General features: G+C 54.6%; 1 protein-coding gene across 2 annotated transcripts; it reads left to right on the top strand.

Annotated features, from left to right (window-relative positions):
• Positions 1 to 794: 794 nt before the first annotated feature.
• Positions 795 to 19,315, top strand: SLC16A1 (solute carrier family 16 member 1). Of its 2 annotated transcripts, XM_062595126.1 has the most exons (6): positions 795 to 842; positions 10,218 to 10,260; positions 12,039 to 12,296; positions 15,711 to 15,854; positions 16,379 to 17,248; positions 17,871 to 19,315. In XM_062595126.1, exons 3-6 carry the CDS (start codon positions 12,080 to 12,082, stop codon positions 18,146 to 18,148), a joined length of 1,509 nt encoding a protein of 502 aa, XP_062451110.1. In that variant the 5' UTR covers positions 795 to 842; positions 10,218 to 10,260; positions 12,039 to 12,079; the 3' UTR covers positions 18,149 to 19,315. The 2 variants fall into 2 exon arrangements, with proteins under 2 accessions (XP_062451110.1, XP_062451109.1); XM_062595125.1 differs by lacking the exon at positions 795 to 842 and having other exon boundaries at positions 9,104 to 10,260.
• The last annotated feature ends 7 nt before the right edge of the window (positions 19,316 to 19,322 follow it).

The raw sequence follows: 19,322 nt of genomic DNA, 5'->3' as shown, positions 1-19,322 counted from the left end.
GCCCCGGGCGCCCGCGTGGCGTTTGCGCGGCACCTCTGCGGCCCAGCAGCCGCCTGCGACGAGCCGGGAGATGCCGGGGGGCTGGTCCTGAGCGCCGGGCACGCCGGGGCCACGGCAGGACGGCCTTCCCCGCGCGTCGAGCCGGGCGCAGCGCGGACTGCCAGAGGCAGCGCCCGCCGCCGGCTTCGCGGCAGAGCCGAGCGCCCGCTCTGGCTGGCAACAGGGAGACGCTTTCTGGCGAACACGCGAACCCCTGCAGTCAAGCAACACGACGCAAGAGATTCCGAAGAGCGACGCTCCGCAGGACTCGGTGGCGCGGTGGAGCCTCCTGGCAGCGGGGGAGAAGCCCCGAGAGCAGGGCCCGGCGGAGCACCCACGGGGCGAGCGCGTGGCGGAAGGGGCCTGGCGGGTGGGCGCCGGGGCCCCGCGCTGCCCGGCTGCCGAGCAAGGGCAGCCCACGCGCTCCTCGCCGGCCGGCGCCGCCCCGCGAGGCCCCGCCACGGCAGCCGAGGTCCCGCGCGACCCAGATATTCAAAGAAAGGGGAAAAAAAGCCCCGCGGCTGCAAACCAGCCGCCTTCCGTAACGCCGTTTCCGTCCCGGGCGCGACGCTCTTCCTTTCGGCCGGGGGCCGCGGCCGAGCGGTACGTGCCGGGCGGCACGGCGGGGCCGCGGGGGCCACGGCCGCGCGTGGGGCCGCGGGCGGGCGGCGCGCACGTGGCGCGGCGGGGGCGGTGCTCCGGCCCGGCGCGGCCACGCTGCCTCCTCCCCCGCGGCGCGGCCCCGCCGCCCTTATAGCGGCGGGGGCGGGGGCGAAGGCACTCGGCTGGCGGCGGCACCGCAGGTACGGCGCGGCCCGGCGCGGCCCGGCCCGGCCCACGTGGCGGGGAGCGCGGCGGCGGCGGCGGCGGCGGCGGCGGCGGGGGGGCACGGCACGAGCCGTCCGGGGCGGCCCCGGGCCTCGGCCGGCGCGGGGCTGCCGGGAGCGCGGGGTCTCGCGCGGGGGCGGCGGGGGCCGATCCGCTAGGCCCGGCGCCCCCCCCCCCCCCCCCCCGCCGCGGCGCCGGAGCCCCCCGCGGCCACCGGGCCGCGGCGCGGCGGCTCCAGGGTGGCGGGGCCGGGCAGCGGGCGCTTCCCCGGGCAGAGCCGCCGCCGGGCCGCGCCGCTCCGCGCCGGGCCATGTGCCGCGTCCCGGCTGCTCTCGCTTCGCCTTTCCGCTGCCGCCGCGTTGCACCTGCAGAGCCGCGGCGGCGCCGGCCCGGTGCTCTGCCGCGGCCGGTGGCAGCGAGCCCGGGACTTGCGCGTTTGGCCCCCGGAGGAAGAGCTGAGAAGTTGCTCGTACGCGCGATGCCTCTAGGAGCGAGCCCCGACGCAGCCGGCGCGCTCGGAAACTCCTGCTCGCATCCTCTCGGAGCGCCCGGCCGACCGCGGCGTTTCAGCCCGCTCTCCTGCTCCTGTGGTGCTCGGGGACGTGGCCACCGCTGCCCGGTTTCCCCGGGACCCCGCGGGGCTCCGCTCGGCGGGAGCGGGCAGCGTCGTCACCAGCCCCGGGCGGCCGCAGCGGCGCTTGCTGGGGATGGCCTGGTTTGTGCCTGTGGCGAAGGGGGTTTGCTGACCCCAATCCCGCCCCGGTGTTGGGGCAGAGGGATGTCGTTTTGAACGCTGAAGTGACCCCGATTCCCATGGAGCGGATGGGGGACTTTCTTTTGTTATTTCTTTGACATTGCTTAGTTCTTTTCCTCCTCATGCATGCACACGCTGTGTCCCGAAAGTCAAAGCTTGTCTGTTTATTTTAAGATTTGCTGAGCTTCTGGATTTCCCATGTGCTCAGGACTCTGTAAACTGGAGCATGCAATTTACTGAGCTCTGATCTACTTCAAGTAAGTAGGTCTGTCTGATTTGAACACTTGATGCGTGTCCGAGATGTGTGCCTTGGTATTTAATGAGATTTCTTGCTGCAGTAATCTAGGCCTTCATTTTCTCAGTGGTATTCAGGCCTGCATTTAACTTTCTAAGTAAAGGGATAGAGAAAGCCTGGTGACCCTTACAGAACTTCATGAAGTTCAGAGCCAAGCGAAAGGTAATACAAGTCTCGTAGGCTTTAAAGCGATAATTAACGTACTGGTGCTTCCGAGCGTGTGCGTTAGTGCACGACGTAACCGAAGTGCAGGTTAACAAGGACAGGCAAAATGAAGTCAAGCATTGAACTGAACTGTCTCACAAACGTGCAGAGCCTCGCAGGTGAGGCCTGCACATGTGGCTTTTCTCCTTTCTCACTTTCTGATATTTGCTGCCATTTTGGTCTTCACGCTGTCATGGCTGAAAGATGGAAATCCCTCGACTGGAAGAGGGCAGACAGGGGAGACTGGCTCATCCGGGGCTGTTTACTGCAGTCACTCCTCTCATGAGAGGCCCGTCTGGCTTTTTTTCTGGGCTGTGCAGGGGGAGCGAGTCCCAGCTGTCTTGCAAGCGCCAGATAGTGGCGGGATGCATGGGACGAGGAGATTCCTAGGGCCCCGATAAGAGGCAGGAGCTCGGTGCGCCTGCAAGCCCTGGGGGGGACGAGCGGCCTCCGCGGGCAGCGCGGGTCTGGGGCCTCGGCAGGAGAGCGCTCTCACTTGCCCCCGGCCAGCATCGCCCTGCAGCGCTGGGACTCTTGGACAAAGGTCAGCGTGTGGTTGAGAGGGTGACTTAAATCTTTACAGCAGTATTAGCTGCTTCTGGCATCTGTGTTTGCAGAAAAGGAAGCTGGCTGGCCCCGAGGAGGGCCAAGGGAGAGTGTGCTCGTATCGCCGCAGCGCAAATACCTTTCCATTGGCATTTTAGTGCTGCTCAGTGAGGAAGCCGAATGCACGGAGGACCTGGGAAGGGATGTACCTACCTGAAGGTGTATAGCCACTTTCAGGTGCGTGAGCAGGCTTTAGTACTGCAGGCAAGGTCGCTGCAATAATCAGCAGCTGGAAATTGCGACCATTAAACCTTGCTGATAGCTGGTGCTTTATAGCGCGTCTGTAAATTGCTGCTGAAATGCTCCTGGATCCTCCAGGAAACGCCCCTCCAGCGTTTGGCCTCCTGCGAATCTCTTCCTGGGGGCCTTTCTGCGGCCGCCTCGGGCAGATGTTTCCTGACGCCGGGAGCCGCGCTGTGCCTGAACCTGGGGGAGCTGCACAGCTCCCACCAGACCCCGCAGCACACAAGGGCGAGCAACGCCCCCGGGTCCGGCAGCCTGAGGAGCAGGGGTGCCTGCGAACCGGCAGATCACAAGGAAACTATGGGCAACTGTATCTCCTGTGGCACGGTTGGGATGCGGGGTTGTATCCTTGTACTTCATGCAGCAACAAGTTATTAAAGCCTGAAGTTTGGCTGCTATATAGTAACTTCTGCTGCTCTTGCCCCTTCCCAGTGGGGATATTTGCACAAAGTTTGCTTGATGCTCTTAGGCTTTAAGTTTCTTCTGCGAAACAAGACTTCTTTTTTTTTGGTAGCTGCATCACAACCCCCCTGAAATCTAATGATATTGTTTTCTTGTTTTTCTCTATGCCTCAAGCCTTTTCTTTTTATTTTTTTCTTCCCCTGTTGCACTAGCATCCTTTTCTGATGCTAAGTGAGGTAATTTAGTGCAGGCTGATTCTCCTGGGTGTCTTTGCTCAGTGTTTTTTTTTTTTTTTTTTTTTTTTAGCTGTGTCTAGAAGGAAAGAGGCAAGGCTGAAAAACATGCCAGAGCACAGAATACATGGTATATGCCTGGGGTGTGTGTGGGGTGTCGGACTTGGGCTTTGGGCATAAAAAACCTCCCAGAATTCCTGTTAATTCCTGTTTAGCATCCGTGAGGAGGGAGCTGTCTCAGCCTTGCGTTAATCACTGGGATAGTGCACCTCTTGCTTACAAGCAGGGTGTATTTTGTCAGAGTCCGCAAGCCTCCCGTCGTGCCACCAGGGTGGCTGCGGCCCTTTCGGTGAGGGTTGGAGAGCATTGTGCCTGCTTTGGGTAAACCTGGAGGTTGCCTCTGAAAAAAGGTGTAAATGTTTGCATGTATTTTCTGCTGTGCTCAGATCTCCAATTTGCCCCGATTTATCTGGCAGCTAAGGTGGAGAATGCCCAGCACCATACACAGGACTGGAAACTTGCACAGTTTTATTCCACATATCCTTTATGAGGAGTTGAAAAGCTGTATGTGGGCTAAGGGAGGCAAATTGCACCTAATTAAGCACTATAGCGCTCATCTCCATGTTACAGTTTTATGACTTCTTTCCTTCTCTGGAGCCAACCTGTAACAGTAGCTTTAAAAAGAAAGTGGGAGCCTCTTCTCTGGATGACTCACTTCCAAATGCTCCTTTAAAAGCTGCTGTAGAACAATTGTGCTTTGGCCGAAGATAGCTCCTGTGGGGCTGCGTGCGGTCACGAAACCGCCGTCACCGAAGCGGTGCCGGGCAACGCTCGCGGGTGTCCGTCCGCTGAACTGGAGCTGCTTTGGCCTTGGGCTGAGCACTGTAAAGGGTCAGGGTTACAGAGGTGTTTGAGAACAAAGACAACTCGAACTGATTCTCTTTTCTTTAAAAAGAGGTAATTATGTTTTGCCTGTGACAACTGTATGGCTTTCAGGATCCCTGCAGCCTCATACTACCCTGCTCTGCGGTGAAGCCTGGAGAGGACAAGTGCTCTGGTTGGTGGTATTGGTATCTTAATGAAAGAATGCAGATGCTATTTGGTACCAAATTTTTCTCATTCTGAGAATTTCTTGGAGAGGCATAAATCGTCTTTGGAGCATTCCAGAGCATTACGGTACCTAAGTAGCTGCTGCAGAGAAATTGCTTTGTTCCTTGCTGAAAGGCAGTTTCCACTCCGGGGCGGGTAGAGGGGCGACACGAGTCCGTGCTGCCCTGCTGCAGCAAGGGAGCCGAAACCCACCCGGCCTTGCCCTAGGCGCTGGCCGCGTCCTGCGTGAAGCCCTGCCCCTGGGTGATGGGGACGGGGCGCTGTCCCAGCCGAGCTCTGCGCAGGATTCTCAAGGTGTTGCCAGTGCTCTTGCTACTTTACTTTATCAGCAGTACATCTGATGGTTGGAGAGATGATATTTTGATAGTGCAAGGATTTCTTAATCTTGTATCTTACAGAGCTGGATAAGCCTAGGTAAAGCCTGTGTAAAACTGCACAGAAAGGCTGAGTTTTCTCCCCGCGCCACAGCTGCCAGGCAGGCAGCAGCGCCTCGGCCGAGAGACTGTGCACGGGGTGGCTGGAGAGCGGCAGGTAATTCCCGCGGGGCCCAAGGATAAGCCGTCCTCTTGCTGTTGTCGGTGAAAGAGGCAGCTTGGCCGGGGCGCAGAGGTGAGCGAGCAGCCCTGTCTTGGGGTGTTGGAGCTCTATTAGATCTATCTGATGTGGTGCAGAAAGCAGCTGAAACTCTCTTCTTGGGCTGACCTCATGCTGTTTTCAGGAGCCCTGCTTGGGATTAAAGCTGATATGTGCCCTGGGGATATGTGAAAGCTATTTCAAATAACATTCTTGTAACCTGTCTGTAAACTCATCCAGTCTGTTTAATATACACTGGTTTGCCCACAGAGTTTTGGGTCAGAGGGTTCTGGGAGAGCTTTGAGTCATGACTATTGCTAGACTATAATATAAAAATAAGCCAGGCTTTTTCCCCTTGGTATTGCTTATAATGTGCTTAAGCTAGAGTTCCAGACTTTCCGTTGCTAGTAAGACTCTTGGTCTGGCTCACAGAGGTTGAGTGTCTCTGGTGGCAATAGCTGAGCGTGGCAGCCCAGAAAGGAAGCTTTCGTTGCATCTGTTTTGGATAGAGAAACAATGGCTTGTTTTTCTGCCTTTTCATGCTCTTGATATTAATGCCTTGCTTTGTGTCAACTTGCTCAAAATCGTCTTTCCAAGAAGATAAGCAATTCAAGAACGTGGGGACCAGCCTTTCTGAGTGAGCAGTGGGCCAGCTGGATGGTCTAGGTTGGTGACTCAATGGATGCAACCTAATCGTTAGCATGCGAACCATGCAGAGTGACTGTGGCTGCTGTGCTGGGAAAATCCTTAAATGATTGGCAGTGCTCTATCCTGCAAAGCAGTCGGTGTTTGTAGTGGCTGATGCTCAAGGAGAGTCTCTGTATAGCCCTTACAGGTACGTGCCCGCTCAGTGGTGAGTAGGCTGCTCTGTACCTCTCCTCTAGTTGCTGCAGGCTGGGACTTGCACCTACTGCAAGATCCAACTTTGAATTAAAGGTGAAGGCAGCTGCCACTAGCTGCTTCTTTTGTGAGTACTAAAATGTTGCCTTTTGGCGTCTAGCTGTCTGCTGTCCGAGGTTAGATCACCTAGGCTGGCAGACTGGAGCATGCCTTGGGAGATGCTGGCCATCCTCTGGTAGAGGAGAGGCGATGAGCAAGCTCTATCGCTTCTGGCAAGTTTGCTTGTGTGGACAGTTGTCCTTGTGCAAACCCTTTAGATGTTGCTGACCTCGCATCACCCTGCAAACAAGCCCTGTAGCTGAGCAGGGCCTCAATTGACTATTGTTTTGGTGCAGAGCCCTTGCAAATGCTGGACAGTCACGTACGCCAGGTTAAACCCCCAGCTATGGGCACTCAGTGGAATTACGCCCCCACACTTAATTCTATAAACCCGCTTAAACCCAGCAAAAGTAGTGTCTCATTAGCTCGTACCAATTTCTATTTCATCTTGCCTCCAGCCAGAAAAAGGTCAAATTTGAAGCTATAAGGCATTATTCACTCAACAGCTTGCAGCGGCGAGAGCTGCTGCCTTCCCAGCGGTAAGTGCAAGCCACCCGTCTAACTTGCAGGAGCCTCGAGGGACGCTCGCTTACCGCTGGCTCCTGTGCCACGTCACACCAGAGCTTTCCCGGCCTCGCGCTGCGGGCGAGCAGCGTGCTTAGCTGTCAGTAAGGGCTGAAACGCAGCCGCCTTTGGCCTTGCAAAATCAGCTCGCGCGAGATGGAGGGGGACAAGCGTGTTTCCGGCTGTCGCTAGGATAACGTGTAGCAGTAGGGCGGACAACTAGACTCGGCGCTGCGGGGGTTGTTTGTGCCGGACGGGCTCTGCAGGGGCTGCGGCTGGCGTGGCGCAGGGGCGGCCGCGGGCCCTCCGCCCGTGTCTCCCGTAAGGATGAAGGCGCCCGCTGTCCGTATCCCCTTGCACCATCGTCACCGTGCAGTGGCGGCGGCTCGCCTGGAGAGGGGAAGAGGCGCGCGGGACGGGGCAGCCGCGTGCGGCACGGCGCAGCCCTTGCCGACCAGCTCACCTGGTCCGGGCACAGGGCCTGAGCGCTGCCGCTGCAGGGAGGCACCGCAGGCGAGGCGCTGCGGCCGGCGGAGCGGGGATGCCGGGGCCGGGGCGCCGGCTTCGCAGCAGCGCTGTGCCGGCCCCCCGGCAGCGAGCGGGACGAGCGGCGCTGGGGACAGGCGGGCTGGCACCACGCACCGGGACGCGACAGGGAGAAGCTGGGCGTGCGGGAAGAGCGTGCGAGCTTTGCCTGAGGGCCAGGCAGGGGCTCCCAGGATGGCTGGACCCTCTTGGGGAGGGCGGGCAAGAGGCCGCACGTGCGGGTCCGGGCAGCCGGAGCAGCTCGTGCCCTTTCCGGAGGGACGGCCGCGGGCCGGGCTCGAGCCCCGCAGCCGGAGCCAGCAGGGCGCACCCGTCCTTCCCGAGCCTGCGGCTCGCGCTCCGCGGCACAGGTTTGAGCCGCTCGCAGCGTAGGGAAGGCAGCAGGAACGGACGCTCAGAGCACTGAAATCCTGCGCCGAAGCTGGGCGCGAGTGTGAGAGCAAGATAGGCAGTATCTGCACCCTCCCGCCTCGGTTAGGGGGGAGAAGTCCCTTTTCCCGTGGCATTGAGAAAGAGCACTGTAACAATACTCTTGCGGGGGGGCTGCCTCTGAAATATTTCACAGCATTTGCAGCGCCTTATAAATGTGAGTCTCTGTTTTTCTGCCATGGAATCTGGCCAAGCTGAGTTCTTAAAAGCACGGTAATTTGCAGCATTATGTAAGCAAGTATCTTCAATCTTCCTATTTCAGGCCTCTTCAAAGAGGAGGTAACAGTACTTGTGCATAGGACCTAGAAGTCAGAAAGGAGTTTTGTCCTCTGACGGATCTGTTTTGAGACGATACAGTCCTTTTTGCTCAGGAAGAGCTGATTTCCGCTTTCCACATTGCTGTGCGGGAAGAGGGGTTGCTGCAGGCTACCCATTCCTGTGGATTTGTTGAAGTTTGCAGTGCAGCAGATGTGATACTTGCAGATGTTACTTGGTCTTGTCAGTCTTAATTACTGCAAATATCGTTATTTTATTTCCTAATTTGGCAAACTAGCTGGCTGCCTAGCAGCTGTGAATTTCATTTCCAAACACGTCGGACACGTTGCAGCTCTTCCAAAACACAGCCGTAAATGTCATAACTATGTTCTGACTTTTTTTTGTGAAGGGGAGGGAAGCTTTCCATTTGAACTGACTGCCTTAAATATGCCTGGAGGGGGCGGAGAAAGCCCTTCCATTTGAAACTACCTCTGTGCAGGGGTAAGAAGGAAACCAGAAAGATTGAAGTAATGCGGTTAAAGTAAAAGCTTTCTAAAACTGGTCTTGCTTAATAAGGATTTTCAATGAGTCAGGGCAAAATGTTGTGGCATGCAGGACTTGGAAAGTAAACCCTCTGGCAGCAGACTTTGTGCATCTTGCTCAATGATCTCAAACTTTGCGGGACTCCTTTCCACGCGAGGTTTTCCAGCAGGCACTGGCAGTGCAGGGGAGGTTGCATCCTGCCTGCCAAAGTCTGTTGTGTTACAGGCAGATGCCACCCGAGCCCCTACAGCAGGAGGAACGCTGCTTGCAGGGAAGGAGCAAACGCATGAAGCCAGCCATAGTAATTTCGGCGCAGTTGAGCTGCTCTGGAAGATGGAGCATTTGGCCTGTGCGCTCTTTCGAAAGCAATGGGGAAACCCCCCACCAACACCTCATCAACGCCCTGCTCCAAACCCTAGCTTCTTGCTTTCAATAGTCTTTATTACCAGCAGTTTTTATTAGTGCTAATAAGTAGTTGGCATTGCCTGCTAGTAACTGTTGCTTTTTCTTTCTTTCTTTCTTTCTTTTCTTTTTTTTTTTTTTTTTTTATTACCAAAATCTGGTAGTCTTATCTTTTTGAAGCATTTCAGGCAAACTAGTGTGGCTCAGTGGTGCCTGAAAAGTTCACTGAATGCTGTGAAAACTCAGTATGACTCAAAAAGCAAGAACTAGCTGGGAACTGTGTGCAGCCTGTGCAGGAGAGGGGGTGTTGAGCAAAACGCGACATGTGGAGCAGTTGTGCAGAAAGAGCACGGCTTGCGGAGCAGCTACGCCCTCGCGGGAGGCAGAGGAGGGCTCGGGCCCGCGGCGGCGGCGCGTCCGGCCCCGTGCGCGGGGGCTTTGGCCGCCCGGCGCGGCGCGCTTCCTTCGCGTTAAGTGGGCCGGGGAGCGCTAGCTGCAGTCGCGTCGTGTCCGAGCCCAACAAACGATTCCTCTGGCTTCCGAGCATAGTTCAACTAATGGGGCTTATTTAGGGGAGTGTCTTGTAAATGATTCTTTTGTTTAAAGCAACAATGTGACTGGGTTCTGCTCATGACGGTCATGTGTTGCACTGGCCAAGGCGCAGCCCAAATACCCTTCCAGCAGAGAAGACTGGCGGCTGGGTCAGACTAAACCAGTCTTAAAGGCTTAAAGAAACCAGCCTGCAGCGGTTCCTTGCTCCTGTGCCAGTTGAAGGCCCGAGCACACGAGCGAAGCTGGTGTCGGGTGGCTTTTGCAAACCTAACCTGGTGTCAGGTAGCTCCGGGTAGCTCTGCCTCCAGCACCAAGGCGCGTGGTGCCGCCGGCTCCTCGCTGTTAGCGGGAAGCTCCGCCGCGGCGGCCCTCGGCGGGCTGTGTCCCAGCCAAGGCACCCCCATCCCAGGCCTCTGCAAGGTGCAGCGAAGTGGAGGGAGCAGCGGAAAGCAATAGGGTACCCGCCGTAGCGTGCGGGGCGGCCGAGAGCGCGTGGTGAGCGTGCCAGCTGGATGCTCGTGCGCAAGCGGCTGCGGAGGAGATGGCAATCGCAGCCAGCTTGAGCGGAGGCGTGCTGTAAGCAGGACGTTTGCACTCCTCTGACGGTGTTCAAAGCTGTCCCTGTGCTGTGACTGATATGAGCTCCTAGAGGAAATGTCTTATGCTCAAAGATGACTCTTTTTCTTCTTTTTTTTTTCAGTTGAAAACCTAAATAGCAGAGCGGAAGACTAGAGAAAGAAGAGGTAAGATTGTGTGCTGAGGACACTCAACATCCTCATGCTTCGTTACGGATGTGCAGATTGAGCTGGGTCCGACTCTGGTGCTGCTGGCCTGGGAGGGCTCGGGGCAGCCAGATGCGTCCCCCTGGAGCCAGTTGTTTCCGGGTGTAACCGCAGCCCTCGTGAGCGACCTGGCTGGGCAGCGGGTGTGAAACCTGAAGCGCTGGAAAAGGCTGGGGCACACTTGCCCTTGACCAGACTCTGCTTCTGCTGACCCAGCCTCTTGCTGCCTGTTTCAGCAAACTGAGGGGAAATTTCCCAGTTTTTGTTTGCTAATCCGCTCCGGTTTGGAGCCTGAAGGCGAATGCTCTGCACTTGGGCGCGGGGAGGAAGGCTGGACGGCGGCTCTCCCGCAGCACAGGACGGCTGCGCTGCCGGCACGGCTGACGGGCAGCCGTGAGTGTGGCATGGCTGGGGACTCGCGGGAGACCCAGGGCTGCTTCCTGCCCCCAACGCACCGCGGGCACAGCCCCACGTCTGCCAGGCTGCCCGGGAGGCCTGGCAGCATCTCCTGAAACTTTGCACTGTTGTCGGTCGCTGCTAAGTTTAGCTGCAGCTCGTGACCTTCAAGGCCGGCATCTGCAGGAATAATGGACATGTTGACATGACACGTGTCTGTCGTCCTTTCCTTTGCGGACATAGATGTCACGGCTTGTGCGTGTGGCTTTATTTTCCCTAATGAGTGTATACTTAATTTGGGTGTGTTCCTTCTCCTGAGCAACCTGCTCGAGGTGGCTCCTCAATGAGACTATCTCCTGAGGTCTCTCCAGCCTCAGCAGTTCTCTGGTTTTGTGGCTTTCCCCAGCATTCCGTGCTAGTTTGAGCACTGAAATCTGGCCTGGCCACCACTGCTCATGGGGGTCAGAAGTCCCCCAGCCTGGAGCCTGCTGGCTCCTCCGCAAGCCGTGTCCCTGGCCCTCTACCCTGTCCAGGAGGTCACTTGCTCTGCTGCCTGCAGCCCCAGGGTGCTCCTGGCTTTCTGTGCTGTGGGCTGGGACACTTGTTGGGAATATGTGAGGACTTGCTGCCTTGCTGTGATATCGCTGAAATGCTCGTAATGGTCAGAAAGATGTTTTTAGGGTTCCCAGGGCTAGTGGAATTCCACCTGAAACAGCATTTAAGAGAAACTGCAAACAGGACACTGCTTGCAGTGCCCAGCAAAGCCCCTGGCTCACCACAGGGGCCTGTCCATGTCCCCGGTGTGCACGAGGGCGTATTTCAGTTATCAGCCAGGGTAATGCCGAAGTAGCGGCTCAGAAAGAGCTGCCAAGCACAGGCAAGCCCCAACCAAAGAGGCCAGAGCTCCACATACCCCTCCAGAAGTCCCACTGAACGCTGCCAATAGCCCTGCCCTGCTGTGCAGCTTTCTTCATCACTGTGCCCAAGCTATGGTTGGCAAGGACGTTGTCTGCCCTTTTCAGCTTACAACAGGGTAGCGTGTCTTAGATTTGCTGCTTATAAATACCTGCTGGCCACTGCATTTAAAGGCCACCAGCAATCTGAGCATGTGTTTTCAGATAGCCTTATGAAGTCAGTGTGTTCGAGCGTCCGGACTGTTCACCTTCCAGACCAGTCCCCCTCAAGGTATTTGGGCATGCTGGTGTTGCTGCTGAACTTCTCAGCACTGTTGAAGTCTCCTGGTGCGCTGTGCAGGCGGGCGCAGGCAGTGCTCCCGGCATGCCACGGTGTTGCAGAGCTTCAGTGCTCTACACTCATCTGAGACAACGCTTTGTCCTTTGCAGATCTCTGAGCCCCTGATAAGTCATCGTTGGCTTTGCTCAAGATGCCACCAGCCATCGGAGGCCCTGTGGGATACACCCCTCCTGAAGGAGGGTGGGGATGGGCCGTGGTCATCGGAGCCTTCATCTCCATTGGGTTTTCCTATGCATTCCCCAAATCCATCACTGTGTTCTTCAAGGAGATTGAGGTCATCTTCAATGCGTCCAGCAGCAAAGTCTCGTGGATCTCCTCCATCATGCTGGCTGTTATGTATGCAGGAGGTAAGCAAGCAGGAGATGGCGGCATGTGCTATTGCGCTGGAGAACAGGATGCAGCTCTTCTGCGGGGTGGGACTTAACTGTGTCCTACTGCAGTGGCAGCCCTCAAAACGATGCCAGAGGGACACATTTCTTAAGTGGGCAAAACTTCCCTTGACAAGTTTGCTTGAAGGAGGTTTGTCAAAAAGTTCCATATAATGCCCAGAATGTGAAAACCAGGTTAATCTGTCCTCCTCTGCAAAGCTGTAAGCAAAAGCTTTCCGGGGAATTACGACTTGTGTAATTCTACCCTCGTCCTTGTTACAACGTGCCGCTGACAGTCTGCATCTGCTTCCGACACCCACCAGAAGGCCACTGTGAGCAGCTTGGCTGCATGCAGGAACCCTGTTCAAAATCTTTTCTGCTTTAGACGAGACAACTGATCAGCTTGCAGAGCTGGTTTTTGAATCCAGCAAAAGGTGGCTGTCAGGATCTGACCCCAGATTCTATCCAACGCTGACTGCTCTGGAGTGGGGCAAAGCTTGGTGTTTGTCCTTCTGTGCTGTCGCTGAGCTGTGCCTGTAGACAGCTTGTGCTGTGTGAAGGTGGCAGTGTGTGCTGGAAGTACAGAAACATGAGCAGAATAAAGCAAACTGCTTAAACTGAGGCAGCTGCCCTCCCCCGCCTCGGAGCGGCTTGCAGTCTAGCCTTTCTCTGCCCAAGCTGTGCATTTTACGCTTCGCTTTAAAGCAGCTTGGAGGGGGCGGACTGTGCTGGGGTGACGCATTCACACTGCTTGCTTCTCTGGTCTCTAAACCCTGGTGTCTCGTACCAGCCCGCACGTGCAGTTCTGCACTGGGTGGCCTGGCTGAAGGGAGCTGCAGCTTGGGACCCTGCTGTTGTGCCCACTTCAGAGGAAGTGGGAGCTTGTACTGCTGCCATCTCCAGGTGGCAGGCTGCCCGCATCTCATCTGCATTTGTGCATCAAAAGGCTCTGACGCCAGTGGAGTAGCTAAGCATGAGGCTTCTCCCCAGGGAACAGGCCCTGCTTTGTCCTCAGGCAGCAGCAGAGCCACCAGCACGCTTCCCTGCTCCGATGTGATAACCAGCCTGTAAACCCTGTAGCTCTCTTAATGAGACGTGATCTGGGCCAGGCCTGGGAACCCGCCGCTGCGTGAGGACGGTGCTGCTGGTGGATGTCCTGAGCAGACATGTCCCTGTAGCCTCAGGCAGAGAAATGCGGCTGGCGCTCCTGCAGCATGAGCCAAGACCTGCTAAAGGGGCAGTTGAGCGTGTTTGTATGGCCTGGAGTCACAGCTGGCAAAGCAGTCCCACGGCAGTTACTCTGTTACCCCCAAATAACTGTTTTTCTAGAACACACATTAATATCCATCCTGGAGGAAGCTGGGAAACTGGCTGGATGTGACCCTGAATGAGAGATATCCAGAGGTGCCTTTCAACCTGAATTATTCTATGGTTATGGTGGTTCAACAATTAATTCTTGTCCAAGGAACCAGGGAAATGCTCAGCACATGAGGTTCATGTTGAAGACCCTGCCTTCAGAGGACAGGAGGTGCTGGTGGTGGCTGCCCAGCAGCCCTGTCCACAGTCGTGCCGGTGCTTCTCGGCATGCTGCAGTCCGCAGGGCATTTGAACACAGATGCTGCTCTCCATTGCAGGCTTCAGGTTTTTGGTTCAAGAAATCTGAAGGAATACTCAGATTTAATAACCTTAAGTGTCCCTTTCTCAGTCCCTAATATAGGATTAGGGAACACTCCCATTCCAATACTTAGGCTTTTTGATTGTGTGGATAATCAAAATAGATCAGCTAGCATGTAACCAGAAATACTTCTTGCAAATCTACAAGATAAGAGTGCTGAGAATTTTTTTCTTTCTTTTTTTCTTAAAAAGAGGAATAGCCTCCTTCCCCAAAAATAAAAAAAGTTATGGGGGGGGAGGAAACATCTGTGCTGGGATGGAGAAGGGTGCTTGTGCAGACGGTTGCTGCTCGGTGCCCAGGGCTGAATGAGACGCACCTCTGAGCCCTGTACTATAGACCTTGGTTTTTAAGTAGTTTAAAGGTTGAGTCTAAACCGGAGCAGGCGTGCCTGTGCCATGGCGCTCATTGGAGTGAAGCCAAGCTGCTTCCTGTTAGCTGTCCTTGGAGTCCACAGGCTGCAGAGGTGTGTTTTTGGGAGGGGACTCCACTGCTGCCACTGTTGGCCTCTGTTCAGGGACACGGAGGTTTGCCCAGAGTTCAAGGTGCAGATTTTGCAAACTGCTGAGCTCTCTGCACATCAGGGCTCGGTGGCGATGTGACAGCCCCCAGGGCCTGCTGTAGTGTCTTGGGAGAGGGAAGCAGATCCCCCTTCCCAGTCCCCAAAGGGATGAGGTTGGAGCTATGGTGCAGGCTGTGCGAGCCAGCACGTGGCACCCTGCTGGGAGTGGGATGCCGTGGGGTTTTGGAGGGCCTTGTTCGTGCTGCCATAGCAGAGCTCTTCAAACATTTTCCAGGCTCTGTTTAAACTATGCAAAAAGGTCAAGTAGTGTCTGAGGACCCATGAATAACATGTTGACAACCTTGCTACCTGTTAATGGTAAAACTACATCTGTTAATATTCAATGGATGTTCATTCAGTTTATTTAAATACATTTTAGTGTCTGTAGAGCATGCCTGGCAGTATCTAATCACTGTTTGCTTTGGATTAAAGCTCCTGATAATGAAGCACTTAAAAGGCAGTGTGCAGAGCAATTGGGCTTTTCCTGCCTTAAGGGTAGTAAAGAAAACAGATCCAGCACTTCTCCCCGGCCCCACTGTGAGACTGCTTGAGAGCTGCAGCGTACACTTTCCTCCTCTGCATTCTTTGCACTTTGCATGTGGTCTCCATTGAAAACCTCGTGGCTGAGAGAGGGGCAATCAGCACATGCTTGTTCTGCTGCCCTGATCCCTGGGATGTGATGGGTCCCCTCTCGGGTGGCACAGTTCAGGGCAGAGCTGCCTAAGCTGGAGCAGGGTGCCTTGCAGGATGGAGAGCATCTCCCATGTACCAAAGCAGGGTCACTCTTCCAGGGCAGGTCGGTGCCCCAGGAACCTCCCAGTTCTGGCTGATGGAAAAGCCGTTCACTCGGAAAGGTTGCAGCTTTCTGCAGTCATGAGCTTATTTTTGGTGTTCTGCAAAAGCTGTAGCACACTGGTACTTGCTGGAGTCCCGCTCTTACAACTGGGATTTCAGGGTGTGGTTTTAATCAAATGTCACTCTCATCTCCAGCTGTCTCCAGCCCTCCTGTCTTTCTCCTCTTAATCCATTCCCTGGCTGGGTGAAGTGTCACTATGCAAAAATTAGAAGCCTATGGCAATAAATCTTCTGTGTGCTTGCGTGCATTTGCCTGTTGTGCAGAGATGTCTCATCTCTGGGCATATCTCCTTTGATTTTCCAGGTCCCATCAGCAGCGTCCTGGTGAACAAATACGGCAGTCGGCCTATCATGATTGCTGGTGGCTGCCTCTCTGGGTGCGGTTTGATTGCAGCCTCTTTCTGCAACACCGTGGAGGAGCTCTACTTCTGTGTTGGGGTGGTAGGGGGTAAGTGACAGCTCTACCGTGGCATGAATGGAGACAAGATTAAGTCGTCTTCTGAGGCAGTAAGACGAGTAACTTGCATCTAGCAATTATTTACAAAATGTCTACAATGAATTTGCATAAATCCTAATTCCCTTTGTATATCCTAATAAAAGATGCTCATGGTTATATAATGCAGAAAGAATGTAAGTACTCAGGAAATAATATTTGGCTGGTTAAAATGCAAAGCCTTCAATATTCTTGTCTCAGGATTATGCCACCCTAGTAAAGTTATGACTCACAGCACTTCTCTCCTCTTAATTCTTGCACATGACTTTATTACTACCCTAGCTCCTTCTTCAAGGAAAGAATCAGTAGTGAGGAGACTGAATATTGCTTGTAGATCTGGAAGTTAATATAATAAAAATCATTATTAAATGCCAAGAACTGTACACTCTTCCTCAGTTTATTCAGCCCTTCTGTGAGTGCTGTTGGCCTGTAGAAATTGTAGAGCTCTGAATCCCTTCTCTCTCCTCTAACTTTTTCAGGCCTTGGACTTGCATTTAACTTGAACCCAGCCTTAACAATGATTGGCAAGTACTTCTTCAAGAAACGTCCCCTGGCAAACGGACTAGCTATGGCAGGTAGCCCTGTGTTCCTGTCAACCTTGGCACCTGTGAATCAGCTCTTCTTTGGCATCTTTGGCTGGCGAGGGAGCTTCTTGATCCTTGGTGGTCTGTTGCTGAACTGCTGCGTAGCTGGATCCCTGATGCGGCCAATAGGCCCTAAGCCAGATCAGCTGAAAAAAGAAGCTGCTAAAGAAGTGTTGCAGGAAGCTGGGAAAGCTATAAAAAAGGATGATGGAGCTGGTGATACTAACACAGACCTCATTGGTGGAAAGACCAAGAAACAGAAGCGCACAGTTTTCCAGACAATCAACAAGTTCTTAGATTTATCCCTGTTCACACACAGAGGTTTCCTGCTCTATCTGTCAGGCAACGTGATCATGTTCTTTGGACTGTTCACTCCCTTGGTCTTCCTCAGCAATTATGCAAAGAGTAAGAAGATCGCCAATGAGTCTGCGGCCTTCTTGCTCTCCATCTTGGCCTTTGTAGACATGGTGGCCAGACCTTCCATGGGCCTAGTGGCAAACACCAAGTGGATCAGGCCCAGAGTCCAGTATTTCTTTGCCATCTCTGTGATCTACAATGGGGTGTGCCACCTCCTGGCCCCCATGTCTACCACCTATGCTGGGTTCTGCATTTATGCCGGCTTCTTTGGCTTTGCCTTTGGTTGGCTTAGCTCTGTCTTGTTTGAAACCCTGATGGACCTTGTGGGAGCACAGAGGTTTTCCAGCGCTGTTGGCCTTGTGACCATTGTGGAGTGCTGCCCAGTTCTTCTGGGACCCCCTCTCCTAGGTAAAGTGCCATCACACCTTGGGTTGTCTCTGCATGGGTTTATTGTCTCTGTCCTCAAATCCAGCTGTTTGAGGAGCTGGATCAGTGGGGTTATGCACAGGACAACATTCTTGACGGGAGTGGGCAAAGATAGCACTGTGCTGCAGTGGTGAAGGTCTCTTCTCACTGGGGAATGAGTCTGAACCATGTGCAGCCCTTCTCCATGTTCCTGATGTGTCTAAGTACTGGGCACATGCAAGGGAAGCTGAGCTCTGGCCCTGGCACCTCTCCAGGCCCCTGGGTGCGGAGCTGAGCCCCCTTCCCAGGGGAACAGGGCCTGCTGGGCTGCCAGGACACGCACAGCACACCTCCATGCAGGATGAGGGGCTCTTCTTGGAGCTGCTCGTGTTGGGGCAGTTGATCAAGTAGGGCCAAGTTGAGGTTTCCCACTGGAGCATGGCTGATCTGTCAGGGCTGCCTTTGAGCATCCCTAGGAACAGTGGCAACGAGCTGTAAGGAATGAAGAAAGGTTCAGTGGGGTGCCAGGCCTGAGCTGCTCTTGGGAACATCTCCTGAACCTGGAGCAGTTCCCACCACGTACCAGGAGAAGATCTTGCTAAGCTGTCTCCTCTCTATCCACCAGGTAAACTCAATGACATGTATGGGGACTACAAGTACACGTACTGGGCCTGTGGGATCATCCTCATTGTGTCTGGGATCTACCTGTTCATCGGCATGGGCATCAACTACCGCCTGGTGGCAAAGGAGCAGAAGGCGGAGGAGAAGCTGAGGAAGGAAGGGAAAGAGGAGGAGACCAACCTCGATGAGGCCGAGAAACAGAAGGAGGTGAACAACGACGTGGCCACCCTGCCTCAGAAGAGCACTGAAGATGGCGTAAAAGAGGAGGAAAGCCACATGTGAAGGACTGGTTTTAATCCCGGAGTGTCGGAGGAAGCACTGTTGCCCTGAAATGGTGTCGGGGGAAGTGCTCCGCTGGTACTGAGCGGCGGTGAGAAGTATCTAAACCAGGTGTTCATTTTTAACCATGCTCTGAATTGTTTTTTCATCTGTGTTCAGCAAAGGTAACAGCTTCAAGTGCAGTATCCTCGCGTGCTGGGGGGGCAGGACTTTTTATATTCTGGCTTTTTAGCAGTAACATGAATGTACTAATATGTGCCTTAGGGTCTTCATATCTAGCTGATTCTGGAAGAGCCTTAACTCTGTAAATGACGCTTTAGTTCTGTATTCTGCTTGGGGTATGGGGTGTGTGTGTGTGTGTGTTGGGGGATTTCATTGTTAAAAAGCCATAAAGCAGGATACTGGACTTGTCGAGGTATGATGGGCTTCAGGGCCAAGCCCCAAATGAATACTGCTTCACATGCTTCTTACTGCAGGCCCTCCGTGGAGGGGGAGATCTGGGCATGGGGTAGGGTGGTCTCAAACTCGTGTGCCAGATGCCTCCTAGCTCTGTAGGTGGCCGCTAGGTATGTTTTGAAAACACTTTAGCTACTGTAGTTCTTTAAAAATTCCTCTTTTGTAGTTACGTTCTTGTGGGATGTTTGGGTTGAAAAAGGACGGCTGACGTTAACGGCAGGCAGGGTCCGCGGCGCGGGTGCTCGGTCTTGACCGGCGTCGGTCGGACGTGCCGCGTCCCCCCGCTGCCAAACGCCGTCTCCGGGACGCCTCTTCTCGGATAGCGCGGTGTGCCGGGGCTCTGCCAGGGTCCCGAGCGTCGCTCCCCGCGGCCGAGCAGAGGGGCCCGGTGCCGCTAGCGCGTCCCTGAGACAGGTATTCTGCTTTCGCTGTTTAATCTGTTAGGAAAGAAAAACCTCTTTTACTTGCTTCTGTTCAACTAAGATCTTAAAGTGATGCCTAACCACTCACATCTAGGACACACAAAGGGGAGGAAAGAATTTGTTTGTACGTATTTATTTTTTATTTTTTAGTGCTGGAAAATATCTCAACGTACGTGGAGCAGACTGCCTGTGACGAGCAGGTTAATGGCTCTCAAGTTCTAGTAAATGTTGATCAGAAATCTTGTAAGAGGCTGAGTATTTTTTTCGAATAAACTTGTTTTTTTATAATTCACCCATCA

The sequence above is a fragment of the Rhea pennata genome, chromosome 25 (assembly GCF_028389875.1).
Source record: "Rhea pennata isolate bPtePen1 chromosome 25, bPtePen1.pri, whole genome shotgun sequence".
Classification (NCBI taxonomy): Eukaryota; Metazoa; Chordata; class Aves; order Rheiformes; family Rheidae; genus Rhea; species Rhea pennata.
Note: the sequence above shows the minus strand (reverse complement) of the source record. Positions and strands in the feature narration are given on the sequence as shown.